This window comes from Solanum dulcamara, chromosome 7 (genome assembly GCF_947179165.1).
Source record: "Solanum dulcamara chromosome 7, daSolDulc1.2, whole genome shotgun sequence".
In the NCBI taxonomy this organism is placed as follows: domain Eukaryota; kingdom Viridiplantae; phylum Streptophyta; class Magnoliopsida; order Solanales; family Solanaceae; genus Solanum; species Solanum dulcamara.
Window position 1 is genome coordinate 8269319 of NC_077243.1, and position 19349 is coordinate 8288667.

General features: G+C 34.8%; 3 protein-coding genes across 3 annotated transcripts; 1 reads left to right on the forward strand and 2 right to left on the reverse strand.

The window, feature by feature from the left end:
- The first annotated feature begins 60 nt into the window (after positions 1-60).
- LOC129896709 (probable cyclic nucleotide-gated ion channel 16) lies at positions 61-6421 on the forward strand. The gene is made up of 6 exons (XM_055972662.1): positions 61-655; positions 1506-1715; positions 2614-2918; positions 4115-4226; positions 4746-4982; positions 5416-6421. The coding sequence occupies exons 1-6, from the start codon at positions 134-136 to the stop codon at positions 6160-6162; spliced, it is 2133 nt and encodes a 710-aa protein (XP_055828637.1). The 5' UTR covers positions 61-133; the 3' UTR covers positions 6163-6421.
- A 1311-nt stretch (positions 6422-7732) lies between these two features.
- LOC129895212 (uncharacterized) lies at positions 7733-8527 on the reverse strand. The gene has a single exon (XM_055970894.1). The coding sequence runs from the start codon at positions 8362-8364 to the stop codon at positions 7987-7989; it is 378 nt and encodes a 125-aa protein (XP_055826869.1). The 5' UTR covers positions 8365-8527; the 3' UTR covers positions 7733-7986.
- A 1912-nt stretch (positions 8528-10439) lies between these two features.
- LOC129895605 (RING-H2 finger protein ATL46-like) lies at positions 10440-11808 on the reverse strand. The gene has a single exon (XM_055971333.1). The coding sequence runs from the start codon at positions 11536-11538 to the stop codon at positions 10594-10596; it is 945 nt and encodes a 314-aa protein (XP_055827308.1). The 5' UTR covers positions 11539-11808; the 3' UTR covers positions 10440-10593.
- Positions 11809-19349: the final 7541 nt, after the last annotated feature.

The window sequence follows — 19349 nt, forward strand, 5'->3', positions numbered from 1 at the left end:
CATTCATTATATTTTTCGATTTTTAATTGAGCTAATTCGAATAAGAAAAGTGGAGGAAAATAAGCAACGCTGTATATATACGCAGCAGCAGTTGTGATTTGAGCGCGCGAAACGAAGTTGCACATGAAGATGAATGATTCTCCGTTTCCTTCTCCAATCATCAACATACTCAAATCTCCATGGCCATCATTCTTCTGTCGTAGGGTTTCTGTGTTTGTTCCGGGGACCAAAGATGAACTCTCTCTATAACAATCTCCATCGCTACAAGAATTCGTTGATTTACGACCAGCAAAAGCCCTTTTGGAAGCAGATTCATGATCCAAATGGAGAATTCGTTTCCAGATGGAACCACATTTTCCTCTTCACTTCCTTTGTCGGTCTCTTTGTGGATCCTCTGTTTTTGTTGCTTCCTATTATTGTCGATACCTGCACCAGCACCGATAATGTATTGGGATACGCCATAATAATCTTTCGCCTAATGGTTGATTGCTTCGCCTTCTTTCAGATCTATTTGAAGTTCCGTACAGCTTATGTTTCCAAGGAAACAAGGGTTTTTGGCAAGGGTGATCTGGTGATGGATGAACGCTTGATTGCTATGCGTTACTTAAAAACCGACTTTATCATTGATCTTGCTGCTGCCCTCCCACTCCCACAAGTCAGTGCATTATTCATGTTTCTTTGTAATCATAATACATTTGTTTGTAATGTTATGCTTCTGGGTTTTATTTTGGTAAAATATGCTAGTCTATCCATGATTAGCATTTCATAGTTACAAGTTTCTGTTGGGCTAAGCCACCCCCAAAGATACTTTTAGCATAGCTTTTCTCCGAAAGCCCCATATCATGAAGATTATTGCTGCATCTTATATGTGGCTTTCTTTTCTTTAAAAAGTCGCACACCAACAATCTCCCCTTAGAACTAAGTTAATCACAAATCTCCCGAACCAACTTCCACATGTGCATCACCTCATGGACTTTATGTAGAGATTCATTGTGTGCCACCTATATCATCCAAGTATTTATAGCCATCAAAGTCCAGAGGCTAGTTTCTTCTTGTATGTGTGTGTCTCCAAGCTACCTTGGGCAGGTGAAGGTACTAAACCAAGTCTTACGCCATCACTTCACCATCTTCATACTCGTCCTGCTGAACCATTAGCCCTGATACTAGTTGTTGGGCTAAGTTCGGCCAATGGTATTCTTAACATGGTGCGACACTAGTTGCTTTGGGTTAAGCCCACATGGTTTTCTCCTCAAAGGCCTCACACCATTAAGATTATCGCTACACCTTCTAAATAGCTACATTTTCTTTTCAGCGACCAACATGAGACTTTTTGTTTGACACCCAACATTTTCTTTCCGTGAAATATTCTCATTGTGTTGGACCTGTTGGTCTTGAAGGCTCAACTCAATTTTGTTATGATGCCCTTTGTTTTTGTGAACTTCTTATGGGAAAAGAATGTTTATGGGGTATGATGAATAATAACTGTCTTATTTTTGGTTTTGCAGATTGTTATTTGGTTTATAATGCCATTGAATGGTTCATCACCCACTCATGCTAATCATTCCATCTCTTTGATCATCATGGTTCAGTATTTGCCGAGATTGTGTGTCATTTTCCCCTTAAATTCAAAGATTATTAGGAATACAGGTGTTGTGGCAAAGACAGCTTGGTCTGGTGCCGCATACAATCTTCTCTTATATTTGCTAGCAAGTCATGTAAGTTCTGCACCGTGCAAATGGCATCTCCCTTCTTAAACTCAAATCCTTGTTTGATCATCACTACCTCTGAGATGGCAATCCTAAAAGGAACTTTCTTTTTAGAAAGTACAGAATATGAGATGTCAACAAGAGATTAAGCTAAAGTCAGTCGATAAATCATATACTGCTTATCTCAACTGTAGCTAATTTAGGTACCCATAAACAAGACATAACTAATTTAGGACAGGTTAAAGGTGTCACTAGCACACAATAACATGCAGGGGGAGAATCAGCATATTTTAATGTATGAAAGTGAATGAGAGTTGATCGATTAGAAAAAGAGATAAGTTCAGATTGGAGAAAAAGAGGGACACATATTAAAGTGATTTAGTGACTGGCCCTCACCTTTCAGCCTCACCGCCAATGCTGTTGGAATATCTACATGAGTTACGCCTTAAAAAAGGCCGTGTTGCTAATTGAAGGATAATGGCACTAGGGTGTCCATTCATTTACTTTTTCAGTGAATCAGGAAGTCAGTATCTGGGATTGTTTGACGGCTTGAGGAGGTTAGAGTTGCATCTGGTGTAGTAAGTGGGTGTTTGGTGGTTACAGATGTTGCAATACTTTTCGTGGTAGTAGCTATAATTACATTTGCGTTTGCATGAAATTTGACTGTGATGTGGCCTGTTGTAGTTGCTGATTGTGCTTTAGCAAAGAGAGGAAAAAGTGAAGAAACTAATAAGCAGTGTAACTTTCCTATGTTTTGAAGACATCTTTTTCATTGTTATTGATATAATAAACACTGTGATATTGTTATGATCCATGACGTAACTATCACCTTATTGAGACTTGTTTTAGTTCATTGAAGATTAATCAGTTCACAGTGATTAATCTGTTTTTCCAATTGTCAGTGCAGGTTTTAGGAGCTATATGGTATCTGATGTCTATTGAGAGGCACTTTTCATGCTGGAAGGATGAATGTGCAAAGAAGCAGAAGGGTTCTCCAGATTGTTATAAAGATTACCTTGATTGCTCATCACTTAGTAAACCTGGGCGTCAGGAGTGGTCGGAAACCACTGAGGTATTCAAGAATTGCGATGCTACTGGTGATATAACATTTGAATTTGGAATGTTTAGTGATGCAAATACTGAACGAGTTACATCTGCTAGCTTCTTTGACCGATATTTTTACTGTCTATGGTGGGGTTTAAAGAGCCTAAGGTATTCTCTTCGTGGTCTTGCTCTTAATTGTTTCCTATAAGTTATGTAGAAGATAGTCTGCATATCAATTTAAAAACTCTCTATCTAATGGACTTTGTCTGTACCTCCACAAGTTCTTATCAAGCGGTAAAAAGACACTTAGCAAATGACGTGGGCGTAGATTGTAAGTCAGGGCGCAAAAAGTTGTTTGTGCTGCTGTTGATTAGTGAAATAGATAAGTCGCTCAGGAACTAGCCCTCGTGAGTAAGCTGACAACTCTCTCTCCTCAGAAAGATTTATTTCAACTGTTGTCAGTAAATTGTGAAGCAAATTTTTCATCTTCAAAAACTTATTTTAAAAGTTGGAGCAGGACCTAATATCAGAGTTGTGCATTCATTTAAATGAATTTTGCAGAAGAAGAATATTTTTCATACTGCGTACACAATCGTACAATTTTTAACCATTATATAGATAATACCCTGAAGAGAAGCTCGACTTAGACAGCAGATTTGGTCTTCCATATCCGTTCTGATACTGGAGTGTTAAATATTAGTTTTTTCTCTCAATTTTAAGCATCTGAGTTGCAACTTTTACTTTGCTCATGTCATCAGGTTGAAGTGCTGGACCAGAATTTTTACTCCTTATGAGAAAAAATAAAGTAGTCTTCAATGTGGCATGAAACATTTCATCTTTTATATTATACGAACTTGTAAAAGTAGGAAAGTGAAATTTAATTTTCGATATTGATGTTGCTTATGATGAATTTGTGTTCCCTATCAGTCATGTATCTGTCTGTAGAACTTTACAGAAAGGTTGTGAAGCATTTCCTGATTATATAGTGAATGAAAGATGGCGTGACAGAAAAAATGTGGGTGCATTGCACTAACTGTTTTGAGAACGAATAAAAATGAAAGGTTGACGTTATTGCGACACTAAAGCTGTGCAATTTTCTTCCGCGACACCTTTTTCTTTTACTTTCTTTGATAATATGACTTTTGGGAAGGAAAATATGGAGAAAAGTCCATGACCAACTAGTTTAAGCTTAAATGGTGCGTCTGGGGCTAATTAGGTAGTGATCAGGTTGGAAAATCATCGTCCTTTTTTTCCCCTTAAAAGATATATTGGTGACAAGAGCAAGATATTTATTATAAAAGTATTTCCTTTTGCATTTCATTTAGATTTATGCTAAATGGATACTTCAATCTCTTCATTTGCAGTTCATATGCACAAAGTATTACTACAAGCATTAACATTGTCGAGACGCTCCTTTCTAGTCTTATTTGTCTTCTGGGTTTGGTCTTCTTTGCACTGCTGATAGGCAACATGCAGGTAATAACTCATGCAAAAGACTAAATTGAAATGTGTATTTTTATAACCGTCGTGTCCGGGCACCTCTCACCAGCATAGGTACTGGTTAACTCTGTCCACCAAGGTTTTGGATAGATGGAAAGAAATTACATAGTTTTTGAGTTTTGGCTAGGTGGCAGGAACTGAAATGGTAGACAATTACATAGTTTAAATACACGTTTTTCTTCATTATCTTTCGAAACAACTTAATAAAGCTGAAGTTTTCTTGTGGATGACCAATGTAAAGCATTACACTAATCACTTATTTGAGTTGAGGTTGCAACTATGGCTACTGACTTGAATTGGTCAGTTTTAGGAATTCAATGCTAGTGACTTGTGTACTTGTTCATCAAATAAGGATCCAGGTTATGTCCACAGAAAGGCATTTTTTCTTTCTTTTGGTGAGGTGGGGGCTGGGGCAAAGGCAGCACTATTTCATTGGAAATGAATATTTTGTTTAATTTGTAAGTGACACTGCTTCTACTATTGTATTTTGTGAAGAGCTATCTACAATCCATGACAGCAAGACTTGAACAATGGAGAGTTAAAAGAAGGGACACTGAAGAGTGGATGAGGCACCGTCAGCTACCTGAAGATCTGCAGGAACGTGTTCGTCGATTTGTTCAATATAAATGGTTAGCTACAAGAGGTGTAGAGGAGGAAGAAATTTTGCTTTCCTTACCCTTGGATTTAAGGCGTCAGATTCAAAGGCACCTCTGCCTGGCACTTGTTCGTCGCGTAAGTTTTTTGTCTCGTTATTATATTGTACTTTATCAAAGGGGAACACATTGTGATCCATTCAGAGCCGTGCAGTTCGTTAAGGCGCTGTCTTGTTTTGTTGACTAAAATTACTTGTAGTGTAACTTTCTGTAGAGAGGTTCTATTTTTTGGGTAGGTCTCTTGTTCAGCATGAGTTGGCAATTGCTCTTACCAAGCAGTTTATGGATATACAGCTTTGCTCCCTTCATTGCACCCATTTTTGCACCAGGCAATAAAGTAGCACCAAGGTTAACGAAATCTACGTAGCTGGTTATAAGAGGTCAATTTGTGCAAGGGATAGCAAAAATCTTCCTTTCTACTGATTTCAGTTGGATCAACCTTCTGTTTTGAACTTTCAACATTTCCATATGGTTCTTCTATTTGGTAACATCATGCTCACTGAATTTTTCAGGTCCCTTTCTTCTCCCAGATGGATGATCAGCTCTTGGATGCAATATGCGAATGCCTTGTTTCATCATTGAACACAAAAGACACGTTTATTGTTCGGGAAGGAGATCCAGTAAATGAGATGCTTTTCATAATTAGAGGTCAACTTGAGAGTTCAACAACTAATGGAGGAAGGTCAGGGTTCTTCAACTCCATTATGCTAAATCCCGGTGATTTTTGTGGTGAAGAATTGCTAACATGGGCCTTAGTGCCCAACCCAAATCTTAATCTTCCATCTTCAACTCGAACAGTGAAGTGCCTTACAGAAGTTGAAGCATTTGCACTTAGAGCTGAGAAGCTCAAGTTTGTTGCAAACCAGTTCAGACGCCTCCATAGTAAGAAACTACAACATGCATTCCGGTACTACTCACACCAATGGAGGACATGGGGAGCTTGCTACATACAAGCTGCATGGAGACGCCATAGGAGGAAAATATTAGCGGAAGAATTGTCAAGAGAAGAGAGCTTGTACTACAGGGGAGGTATGGACCAAGATGATGATTATGGTGACGAATATCCAGAAGCTGGTGGCAATTCTCCGGATCAGGCAACAGAAAGCAGTGTTAATCATCTTGGAGCTACAATATTGGCATCAAGATTTGCTGCTAATACCAGAAGAGGCAAGGTGGCACGAGTGGACCCTAGTGAATCCAGCTTACGTATGCCTAAGCTTTTTAAGCCTGACGAGCCTGATTTTTCTGATGATCCTTAGCCGTTGAAGCATCAGTTGTTGTTTTTGGGTTGGAGTTGAGAGTTAGTACGTAGGTTGCTTGTTGCCCTGTTTCTTGCTATACAAAAGAAATCATTTATTACATACTAGTGCAGTGATTAACTACTTCACAAATGTAAATTGACTGCTAACTTTAATCACTTTTAGTGACACCCAAATGGTTTCATGTAAATCACTGTTACCAGTGAACAATTAGAATCTGAATATTATTTCGTTGATAAATCAATCCAAGTTGTTTCTAGATGGATTATGAAGCCTAAGCTAGCAGAGCACCAATGTGTATTCCCAGGCCCAGCCCTTCAAAATCTGTTGAAATCGTCACTTTAGTCTATTTTATTTAGTGCTACTTCCATTTTTGGTATGTGGTACCCTAATCCATATAACATTGAGTAATTAATTTGAATATAATCCAAAGAAATCACCTGAAAAATAAATCACCAAAGGAAGAATATAGAACAAATAATAGATTTTCTAAATATTTTCTATATCAACCATTTGTTTCATATTGTTGTAGTCTGATTTAATTTGATTATTCCATCGCCGATTTAACTTTATTACTCCATTGTCATTTTTATGTCCTTTTCTTATTTGTTATAAGTTTTCTCACTTGGAAAACGTTACTCCGTAGTTAAGGTTAAAAAAAAGTTCAAATGGAAAAAAAGAAAAGAAATCACAGTAGTTTTCCTTTTCTTGTTAGGAAAAATGTTAAATTAAAGAAGTAAAAAAAAAACCATACAGCAAATAAAACGAGAATAAAACAAAAAGGATTTGTGGCACCTTGATGATCAGTCATCACTTCAACTAATTATGAATGGGAACATTTAATCTTTAATTCTCTCTCTGTAAACATAAAAGACAGGGATGCAATATTGTAGTTATATGCATTTTAATTCTTGGGGATGATGATTGTTGTTTAGATTTCTTAAATCCCAAACAATGGGTACAGAAACTCTTCGCTATATTTTTTGTTATGTTTCAGCTGAATAGCTTTAGCTTAATGATAAAATACAAGTACTTAGATCAGTTTTCTTTTTTAATAGAATAAGTTGCAAGCTTGTTAAATCTTATATCATTTATTGAATAGATAACGCAACCACTCAACTTATATTTTAGAAATCTATATTCATCTATCTATTTATTACTCCCTTTATATTTTTTGGTATATTTTTATTTTCTAGAAAATAAATTACATTAACAAAATTATATTTATGATTTTACAAAAGATATTGAAAAATATGATTCAAATTATGTCGTTAAATATTTTTCTTAATATGTATATATTGTCGGTACTAATTAGATCAACATATTAGGAAATGTTATGTTTCCGGAAGCATATTACAGGCACCGCTTAATTCATCAAATGTTATGCAGCTTCAAGCACATTACGACTACTCTATAATTCAGCACTGAGTCCCAAAGTTGTGTAACGACAAGAGTCTATTTAGACAAAAAGTTAAAAAAAAAAGGGTATATTTAAATTATTTTTGTACGGCATATTTGACCCTTTTTCGAAAAAATAATTCAAAGGTTTGATCTACAGATCTCACAGAAATTTTTCTGGCAATAGTAATCTACATTCCATAGGCATCATAAGATAGGGATTACATCATACATTGGCTTCCATCATAAGATAATGGTACAAAGACAACAATCCACGCAAAATCCTCGAAATTATCGTCAGATCTTTATTTCAGAAAAAACTAGAAAGAAGAGAATTAAAAACACAATTTTCAAGTCGACAGATTGATTTGGCAGCAAAAAAAAAAGACCAACAAATCCGACCACCTAATTCGCCGGCGAACTTAGTCACCGATCGGAAACATCCGACGCAAGACGAGATGCGATTGCAGAATGGTACATGATATCATGAAAATTAGAGCTCTCCATCGTCTTTCTCCTTAGCTCTTTCGCTTTGTCTTCCGTGAAACATCCAGGCTGGAACTTGGATCTGCAACGACCCGTTTCTGGATCCGATTTTAGACCCGAAACCTCCCTGGGCTGCCCGGTTTTGATACTACTACTAGAACCGGAATCAACGATATAGTCCGGTTCAGAGGACCAGCCAAAGAGTGGGGTCCACCAGGATGACCCCGAAATTGGTTTTTGACGGGTCAAGTCGGGGTTTACCCGATTAACAGATGATTGAAGTGGAGCAGAACAAAAACAAGAAAATGAAGTCGCCATTGTTGATGCTATAGAGAGAGAAATAGAAATGCTTTTGATGATTAAAGTGGATGTGTTTGGTTTGAAGTATGTAAAGACATGTGAAAATAAGGATAAGATTGAATACGTGGCTACAACTTGCCTTTTTCACTTTTTACCCTTTTTGATGATAACGATGTTGCATCACAGATCTAGGAAACAACGACTTTGTAAGCTTTAGATATTAGGTATTCATGTTTGGGAGGTCTTTATTGTTCAAAGCTTAGATATTTTACTCTATTTAAAATGATTTTTAAAAATAATTATGTACGAACTTTCCTTAAAAACCTTTAGTTGTTTTTATAGATAAAGGCCTATGTGTATATATATGATCATTATATTGACGGTCTATTGGGCTTAATAGGAGGGCCTGTTTAATTCCGTCATTGTTTGGTGCAAAAGATACTTTATTATATTTAAGGCAACTTACATAAATCATATTAGTTTAGGAGCTAATTAATCAGACACACTCTAATTTGCAATTTATATATCTTACAAAATTTTGATGCGTCTAGGTACGTTCACATACGTCCAGATACATAGATCTCGGGATACATGAGGTCAAAATTAAGTGTAATTTGTTATAGATACATTGTATCCAAGTGGATTCGTATGTATCTGGATATACAACAAAGCTCACTCACCTCTCTTCCATCTCGCTCTCCACTCTCCTATGTATCTAGTATTCGAGCTACATGTGAATCACACCATATACATGTATCTAAAATACATGACGGATCTTGCTCGCTTCCCTGTCCATCTCACTCGCCTCTTTCCCTATTTAGTGTATCTAATAGCAAAAATGCATGTATCTAAGTGTACATTTTTCAATATATGGTAGGAAATTTTTAATTAGTAGTAAAATATGTAATATTTTGAAATTATAGGTAATAATAGTATATATGGTAGTGAATATGTCTAATTATGTAGTTTTTCCTTATATTTATTATTAGGTCAAACAACAGAAATCTCATTAGTTTAGGAGCAATTTACTTTCCTTTATGTGAGTTTCTAATATTACATATCTTACTAGTATTTGAAATTTGGATATATATATATATAGATATATATATATCTTGGATACGTGAGGTCAAAATTAGGTGCAATTTGTTCCAGATGCATTGTATCCAAGTGGATTCGCATGTAACTGACTCTCTCACTCGCCTCTCTCCCTATGTATCTATATTTCAGAATCTATCTGGTGTACTAGATTTATGTATTTAGTATGATTCACATGTATTTGTGATATATAGACTATCTCACTCGCTTCTCTCTCTATTTTAATGTATCTGATAGCAAAAATACATGTATCTAGGTGTATCTGACTTGAAATCTAGTATGAGATTATTAATTAGTGAGACAATATATAATTTTTTCAAATTATAAGGAGGGTAAATAAATATGATACGAATGTTCGTCTAATTATATAATTTTTCCTATTTATAACATAGTTGGGATACAAAGAGAGAGGCGCTGGAAAGCATTAGCGGGTCAATGTTATTTATAATTTATCCGTTAGTATACGACAATAAAAAGACATTAGTTGTTATATTTTATATTTATATAAGGCGCTGATTATAAATATCATATATATTATTGTGGCTCATTTATTTATTAGTATAGTGTAACAGTACTCTAACTATACATCTAGGCCTAGTGTTCTGAGAGCTTTCTTCTTCTAGTAGTGTGGTGATAAAAGCACGTGATTTTATTAGTATGATGGAGGTTAGTAAGTAAAATTTAGCACTGCTACTTTCCAGAGGTCAATTTCCTCTTTCCTATTTTATGATTTGCTTATGTCTCTCAGTTTGATTTATAGACCAAATGGTGGTAGAAGCATCACCGAATACACGAAAAAACAATTTTATACCATGTCATAGATAATACATTTTTTCAAATAGTATCAATAATAATTTGTGATGTTTTAAATACCCTTTTGAACTTCACATATTTTTTTATAAAAAATTCAAGCAAATCATGTCCAAATGACTCTCATCATATTCTGATATGGTTTTGAACAAACGTCCAACGGGGCATATAGCTTTCCACAAATACTGCGAAAATTAATGCATCGTAAACGTATTATATTGTCGGACAAATCGTAGCTACAATTACAGTTTAAAAGCCCAAAAAAAGAATAGAGAAGAGTATGTGGCCTGTGGGCATTGATATCTATCTCAGAACTATGGTTACAATTTTTGCAATACATGTTTACACAAATTGTGTTCTGTTGGTCATTGGTATATCAATATTAAGAGAAGGTCCACCAATATTTGTTTCTGAAGAAACTGAGAATTTGCCTTTTTTGGACCAAAGCCAAATCTTTGAAACAGAAAAGCTCTCTCCTTTAGTCCTAGCACTAATCTTTTTTCCTTCTGCATTAGCCTCAAAAATAGTGTTCTCACACTTAGCTTTAAGAATCTTTACATTAGGCAAAGCAATTTGCAACTCTGAATCACCAACCACATATTGAAATGAACCCATTGAGAAACATCTTCTTGCATCTAAATTACAGCTACTAATTTCTCCTTGAATACTTTTGTCTTCGTGATTTTCGCTCTCTTCATTTAGACTCTTGAATTTACCTAATCTAACCGAAAAAACTCTCATTTCTCCAACATTGTCCGGATTTTCATCGTTTGCGATTCCATCTTCCAAATGGAAACTCCATGGTTCTCTTGACTCAATAGAGTTAAACCCATATCCGGGATTTCCATGGGAAATCCCGGAAGTAATAATTCCTCTACATAGAGGACAAGTTGAGTTTGACAGAAGCCATGTGTCTATACAATGAATATGAAAAGCATGGCTACAAAAAGGGAGCAATCTGAGCTTGTCATGTTCTGAAAATTCACATAAACAAACAGCACAATCAAATGGCTCCTTTAAGCCTTTAATGTCCTTATAGAGAAACACAGGAAGAGTATCAATGATTGCTTGGTCTAAACCAGAATCATGCTGTCGAAATAGCTGTTGAAGTTGCCTTTGGATAACTTGGGAACCAGATGATTCAGGGAATCTATTAGATTGAGAAATTGAGGAAAAACAAGGCATCTTTAAACAACACCTAATCATAAGATGAAGAAGTCCAAACACAAAGAATACAATAGCACTAATTACAATTGCCCACAGGAGAATTGGACTGATTCTGCTCATGGATAACAACTTGATGGAAAAAAATTGATCTTCTTGAAAAATGGAGAGGAGGCAGAGAGCTTAAAAGGGTGTAAAAACCAATTTTTTTAAGCACTTTCAAAGAGACTTGTTTTATATGAACATTTAAAGAAAATGAAATGAAGACAAACCTTTTAGCTGATTTGAGGTAAAGAGAAGATGAAATAGACAAGAGATGTCCAAGAATTACCCAAAAAAGAAGACAGCATACAGAGAATAACATAACAGAAGGAATAAAAATCAAAAAGTTGCAGGTTACCTACCTCAGAACAGTAAATAGAATTGATTTTATGTATGTTGGATTTGATAAGTGGTGCAGTAGAAGATGTGGACCAAAAAAAGTGATTTGATAAGTCGCTTGCCAACAGTTACTGTGCTTAGATGTGGGCAAAACAGAACAAGAAAAAAAAAATGAAAGGCAAAGAAGACAATGCTTCCCAGATTATGAAGGCAGAGCAGTTTATGACATAAAGTGACTTTTTCAAACATTGCCACATGTGTCTTTGTCATTGCGCCCTTTTTGTGTATTTTGTGGATGCAATTATCTTATTCCCTGGACAACATTGTCCCTTGTGGATTAATTGGAACAGTAGATAATACTTCCTCCGCCCGATATAATTTGATTTAATGTGAAGTTTTAGAAATATATATATATTTTTAAATATATCATTTAAAATAAGTTATATAGATATTTGTGTAATTATAAATCAGAGTAAAATAAATATTTTAAAATTAAATTATTTATAAATATAAATATATATATTATTTTTTTGAAACTGATTAAAAAAAAAGTGAGTCAATAATTAAAAGAGAGGGAATACTTCATTTTGAAGTCAATTTATTTGGTTTGCTAGGAACTAATTAAAGTTTCTACTGCTTTCATTTTAGTATATTTGAAGGTGCATTCATCACGCAACATTGCAACAAAAACTAGCTTTCCGAAATTAATTAACAAATGGGGTAGTCAAAATGGTATTAAATCATTGCAATTAATTATTAAGAAATCTCCCATTCATATTGCTTTTTCCATCTTCAAGTTTGACAAATATAAGTCAAGCCCCACATAGAATACATGGCATGATTAAATTGGTCTACCACTTTCCGTATAGGTGTACACGTATTATTTTAGGACAAGTTATACATCTCGCAACTCGATCATTCACTAGTCAAGTAAAATGAAAAATATACATTATTTTGTTTCAAAAATGTATATTATACATTAATATTCAAAAAATGTGTTGCCTTTTGTTTTGGTAGCTGTCTATTTGTGTCAATTTGTCATTATTTTATGCACATCATTTTCTTCTGTATTGCCTCTTTGTCAAGCCAGTTTTCTACTCATCTTGGTAGGTTACTTACCATATTATTAAACTTTGTCCTTAATTATGCGTTGTTGTATCCCTTCTCAATGATGGTCCCGTAATTGAGGGATCAAAACAAAAAAAAAGGACAAAAAAGTTTCAGTTGATATTTAATAAGATTTCTTCATTTTAGACTCGATTTCTTTTCTTTCCAATAGATCACTGTAATTCTTTTTTAACCATTCGGAATTTAAACTTATTTGAATTCGCGTTTAGTGATTTTGTGTAATCATCCTTAACCTGAATTGACTCTTAGGAACTGTATATGATGACAAAGAAGCGCATGGTATATTTTGTTAAGTAACAGAATCATTGAAGATGTTGATTTTAACTAATCTATGTGGAGCAACTGGTACTTAATCTATGTGATGTCCATTAAAGCCCGACCGACAAATCAAAGTTGTTGGAAAACTTTGTCTGCTTTTCATGTTTGTTCTACTTGCCCAATAGAAAATATGGTGATGTTTCTTGCTCAAGATTGATGATAGTTCAAGAACCATTGTAAGGTATAGTTAGGTATAATTAAGTTGGAATAAAAAAAAAGTATAATTAAGTTGGCGCTTGGCCATAAGATTTGGGGTCACAATTTGAAGTTTTTATTTGAAATCAGTGTTTGTTTATAAAATTTGCACGAAATTTTAATTTCAATTTCAAATCCTACAAAAAAACAAATTTCAAATTTCTGAGTTGTAATTTCAACTTTTTTAAAAATATAAAAAGAAGTTTATATTTTTGATAAAAAGACTCATCATTTTAATTTTTTTAAAAAAAAATCAATGTTGGACGTGAAGAGATTGATCGTACCACATGGAAAAATTATATTAAAAAATAACTAATTATTACTATTATTGACTAGTGAATCTTCATAAAATTATGTATATTAGAAATTTTGTAATAACATATAATAAAAGAAATATTTAGATTGTGTTGGTGAAATTACAAGATTACAAATTACAATTGAAAATAAAATGAAGAAAATAAATTCTCTTCTTGACTGAGGCGCAGATATCTCGCTCTCTTTAAGGAGATTCAAGCTCACTGCAGCAAATTTTTTCACCAGTCCAACAGTAGTCCTCTTGACTTGTCCCCTCCAGGATACAACAGCCTTATCACAAAATGTAACTCAATAAGCTCTGGACAAGAGTTGAGTTTAAAGCTTCACAAAAAAGAACACCTCCGTTCAACTAATAAGAACTCTCTTTTTTTGACAAACTTAATCCACTCAATGTTTTCTTTCATTTCAAAACAAAAAAAGAGAATTTATTTTCAGTTAAATACACTCCTCTCATTTCATACACAAAAATGTGTCATTCACTCGCTATACGTGAATTTTTTTAACTAATGTGACATTTATATATATATAAAATTAAAAAAAGTGAGAAGTACTAAAAATACCCTCAAACTTGGTGTGAATTATTGATAGGCTTAAAAACACCCTCAACTTAACGAACTAAGCTTAAATACACCCCGCCCATTTCAAACACAAAATGTGTCATTCATGCGCTACACGTGGATTTTTTTAACTGATGTGGAAATATATATATATATATATATATATATATATAAAATTAAAAAATAAAAATAAAGGAATTTTGTTATTTTCAAATTAAAAAGATAAATTAACATAAAGAAATAAAAGAAAGGGTTTGTTATTCTAAAGTTCAGCAACGAGTCTTTCAGTTTCCACCTCTCTTACCAACCAAAGCTTTTCTCCAAAGTCACAACATAACCCTTAAATTTTCATGGAAATCAAAGGGTTTTAACTTAGAAAACGTTTGCTAAATTACGAATAAGTATATGCTTTTTTTTTACTGATTAAATTTCAATTTAAATTTTTTAGGGCTTTGTTTGCTTCCATATTTTACTCATCTTTTTAAGCATCGTCTTCGAGGTTAATATCTTCTTCGATATGGGTTTGAAACAAGCTCGAGCATTTAACTGTAAGAAATTGAATGACGGAACATTAGTGATCAAGTTTAATACATAAAATAAATCTGACAAAAAGAAACTAATTCATACGTTATAGTTTTTACAGTCCTAAAATCTTCTTCCGGGATTGTCATCTGATCAGGAAATTCTTAATGTTTTTGGAAGTTCACATCGACAAAAAAGGTCATGAACACAATAGGAGGAGAAAGAATATTATAGCTATGAAATTAAGCAATTAAAAAAATGATGAAAAAAAATTGGATCTTGTTTGGAGGTCTGTGCTAATCGAGGAGAAGTTAAATAAGTAGAAGAAAGGTAGTAGCCGTTGGTAATTAAAAATTAAAGGAAAAAATAAAAAAATAAAAAGGTTGATATGACTTTTTTTTACCCTTTCACGCGCTTAAATAAATTGTAGGCATTTGCTGCAAAAAAAGAAAGTCAAAAAAAGGAAGGAAGTGCAGAAAAAGAAAAATCGAAAAGAAAAAAAGTCAAAAATGGACAAAAGGTAGGTAGGCATAGCATCTTTTTTTATGCCAGCAACCTTCCTTCTTTACACGTTTTGAAAACGCGTATACGCATTTTCTTTCTCCTATAAATAGAGGGTCTCTTGCCCTCATTTAGATCATCCTAGAAAGAGAGAGTAAGAATACAAAAAGAGTTATACATTAAGATAAATATTTTAGTCTTGAGTGTCCTCTTTAGTAGTTGTTCCTTTACAAGAGAGAAGTGTTAATTGTTGTTTTCTCCTTGTATTTGAGAGCAGTGTACTCCATATTTTAATAATGAGATTCTTCTACCCCTTGGTTTTTTCTCTCTATCTGTTTGAGGGGTTTCCACGTAAAATTCTCGTCTTCAATTTATGTTCATTTCAAACTTTAGTTGTGGTGCTTTCTCCCCCCAACAATGGTATCAGAGCCCTCGATTATTCTGCCTATTTTATACGAAGGTACTATTTGTGAATAGTAACTTTTTGTAAATAGTAAAATTCGGTGAAAAGTACTATTCATGTGAATAGTAAATTTCGGTGACCGTATATTTTGTCACGATTGTTGACAAAAATATTCAAAAACGATCTAGAAAGATGTGAAGCAAATAACAATGTTGAGTACAACAAAGTTTGACGTTGAAAAATTCAATGAAACTAATTTCTCATTGTGGAAAATGAAAATAAAAGCGACATTAAGAAAGAACAATTACTTAGCTGCAATTGAAGGAAGACCCACAGACTTTACTGATGTCAGCAAGTGGAATGACATAGATAGCAACGTAGTTGCTGATCTACACTTGGCACTAGCTGATCAAGTATTGTCTGGTGTGGCTGAAAAGCGGATGACCAAGAAAATATGGGATACTCTTACGGGATTGTATGTGGCCAAGTCTTTGCATAATAAAATCTTCTTAAAAAAATTGTATACTCTTCGAATGGCAGAGTCCATGTCAGTAACTAAGCACATCAATACTTTGAATACTCTATTTTCGCAACTTACAATAATAGGTTACAAAATAGAGGGGACTGAACATGCGAAGCTTCTACTTCAAAATCTGTCTGACTCGTATAATTAACTCATCATCAACCTGACGAACAATACAGACAGTCTAGTTTTTGATGAAATTGCAGCCGCTGTCTTAGAAGAAGAAAATTAGTGCAAAAATAAGGAAGACAGACAAGCAAGTTCGCAGCAAGCTGAAGCTTTGATGATGGTGAGAGGAAGACCAACGGAACGTGGCCTCAGTGGGAGTCACAATAATGGTAGATCTCAATCAAGAAGTAAGAAGAATATCAAGTGCTACAACTGTGGCAAGAAATGACACTTCAAAAAAGATTGTCGGTTCAAAAAGAAGAGTGAACATACGAGCCATCAAATGCTTAAGGGAATATTGCATGTAACTCGGATGATGACGATATTTTATGTAGTGAAGTAATATCAAATAGTGAAGGCAGAAAATATTTCTTTGATGTCTGGATCATGGACACAGGAGCAACATGGCACATGACTTCTCGGAGAGACTGATTCCATCAATATAATCCTATCTCAGGAGGGTCTTTAGTCATGGGAGATGATCATACTTTGGATGGTATTGATATTAGGTCCATCAAAATAAAAATGTATGATGGCACGATACGCACCATCTAGGAGGTACGACATGTAAAAGAATTGAGGAAGAATCTATTGTCTTTGGGACAATTAGATGATAATGGATGTTCATATAAGACTCGTGGTAGAGTCATGAAAATATCCAAAGGAGCGCTTGTAGTGATGAAAGCAGGAAAACTTGCTGCAAATCTATATGTACTTAAAGATGAAACACAACAAGAAGGAGAAATATCAACCGCGTCAGCAAGTTTATTTGAAGAATCAACGATGATATGGCATCGTAAACTTGATCATATGTCGGAATGAGGTTTGAAGATTCTTACTGAGCAAAAACTTCTTCCAGGACTCAAAAAGGTTTCACTACCCTTTTGTGAGCATTGTGTTACCAGTAAGCAAAATAGACTGAAGTTTAGCAGTTTCTTTGCTAAAAGCAAGGAAATATTAGATCTGGTCTACTCTGATGTTTGACAAGCACCGGTGGAGTCCCTAGACGGAGTGAAATATTTTGTGTCATTTATTGACAATTACTCCAAGAGAAGTTGGGTGTATCCAATCAAGAGGAAGGCATATATTTTTTCAGCTTTCAAACAGTTCAAAGCGCGGGTGGAACTTGAATCTGAGAAAAAGATCAAGTGTTGGAGGATAGATAATGGAGGAGAATACATTGGTGATGAATTTAATAACGTTTGTAAATAAAAAGGTATTAAACGGCAGTTCACGATGGCATATACTCCATAATAAAATGGAGTAGTAGAGCGGATGAACAAAACCTTTTGGAACGAACAAGAGCTATGTTGACAACTGCAGGGTTGGAAAAATAATTCTGGGCAGAAGCAGTCAAAACCGCCTATTATGTGATCAATCGATCATCATCAACTGCAATTGATCTAAAAACGTCAATGGAGATGTGGACAGGAAACCCAGCTGATTATTCTCTGTTACATATATTCGTAAGTCTTGCTTATATTATGTACAACACCCAAGAAAAATCAAAGTTGGATCCGAAATCCAGAGAATGCATTTTCTTAGGGTATGCTAATGGAGTCAAGGGGTATTGCTTGTGGATTCCACAGCCCGTAAGGTGGTAATCAGCAGGGATGTTGTATTTATTGAAAACAAAATACAAGCAAAAGAAGGTAGCACTTCAAAATAAAACCAGAGACTAATATAGTTGAAGTTGAAGAAATAGAAGTTTCAGTTTCTTCTGAAGCAGCACCAGAGCACGAAGAACAAGAGCAAGTTGTGATCAAAACTCCAGAAGTTCGACGGTCAACTAGGGAGAGAATAGAACCAGCTTGGCACTCAGATTATTCTATGGAGAGTAATATTGCATATTGTCTACTAACAGAAGATGGAGAGCCTTCAACTTTTTACGAGGCTATGAAAGGCCAAGAATCATCTTTATGGGTGGCAGCAATGCAAGAAGAAATTAAAGTTCTTCATAAAAATAAAATATGGGATCTTGTTCAATTACCACAAGGAAGGAAGACCATTGGAAACAAATGGGTCTACAAGATCAAACGCAATGGTAATGATCAAGTGGAGAAGTATCGTGCAAGATTGGTGGTAAAAGGATTCGCTCAGAAAGAAGGTATAGACTTCAATGAGATATTTTCTCCGGTGGTTCGACTCACAACAATTCGAGTGATCCTGGCGATGTGTGCTACATTTGACTTGTACTTGGAGCAGTTAGACGTCAAAACTGCATTTCTTCATGGAGAGCTTGAAGAAGAAATTTACATGCTCCAACCAGAAGGTTTTGAAGAACAGGGAAAAGAGAACTTAGTTTGCAGGTTGAACAAATCTCTATATGGTCTCAAACAATTTGATTCCTTCATTATAAGCCTTGGATACAACAGACATAGTTCATATCCTTGTGTTTATTACAAGAGATTTGGTGATGACAATTTTGTTATTTTGTTGTTGTATGTTGATGACATGTTGGTAGCAGGCCCCAACAGAGATCGTCTCACAAATTTAAAGGCACGGTTGGCTAGGGAGTTTGAAATGAAGGACTTGGGACCAGCAAACAAGCTTCTAGGGATGCAAATTCACCGAGACAGAAATAATAGAAAGACTTGGCTTTCTTTAAAGAACTACTTGAAGAAAATCTTAAGACGCTTCAAGATGCAAGATTGTAAGTCCATTTCTACCCCACCTCTATTAATTTCAAGTTATCTTCAAGTATGAGTCCTAGCAATGAAGCAAAGAGGATGGAGATGTCTCGAGTACCATATGCATCAGCAATGGGAAGTTTAATATTCGTCATGGTATGTACAAGACCTGACATTGCACAAGCAGTGGGAGTGGTTAGTCGATACATGGCTAATCCTGATAGAGAGCATTGGAATACTGTTAAGAGGATCCTGAGATACATCAAGGGTACCTCAGATGTTACAATGTGTTA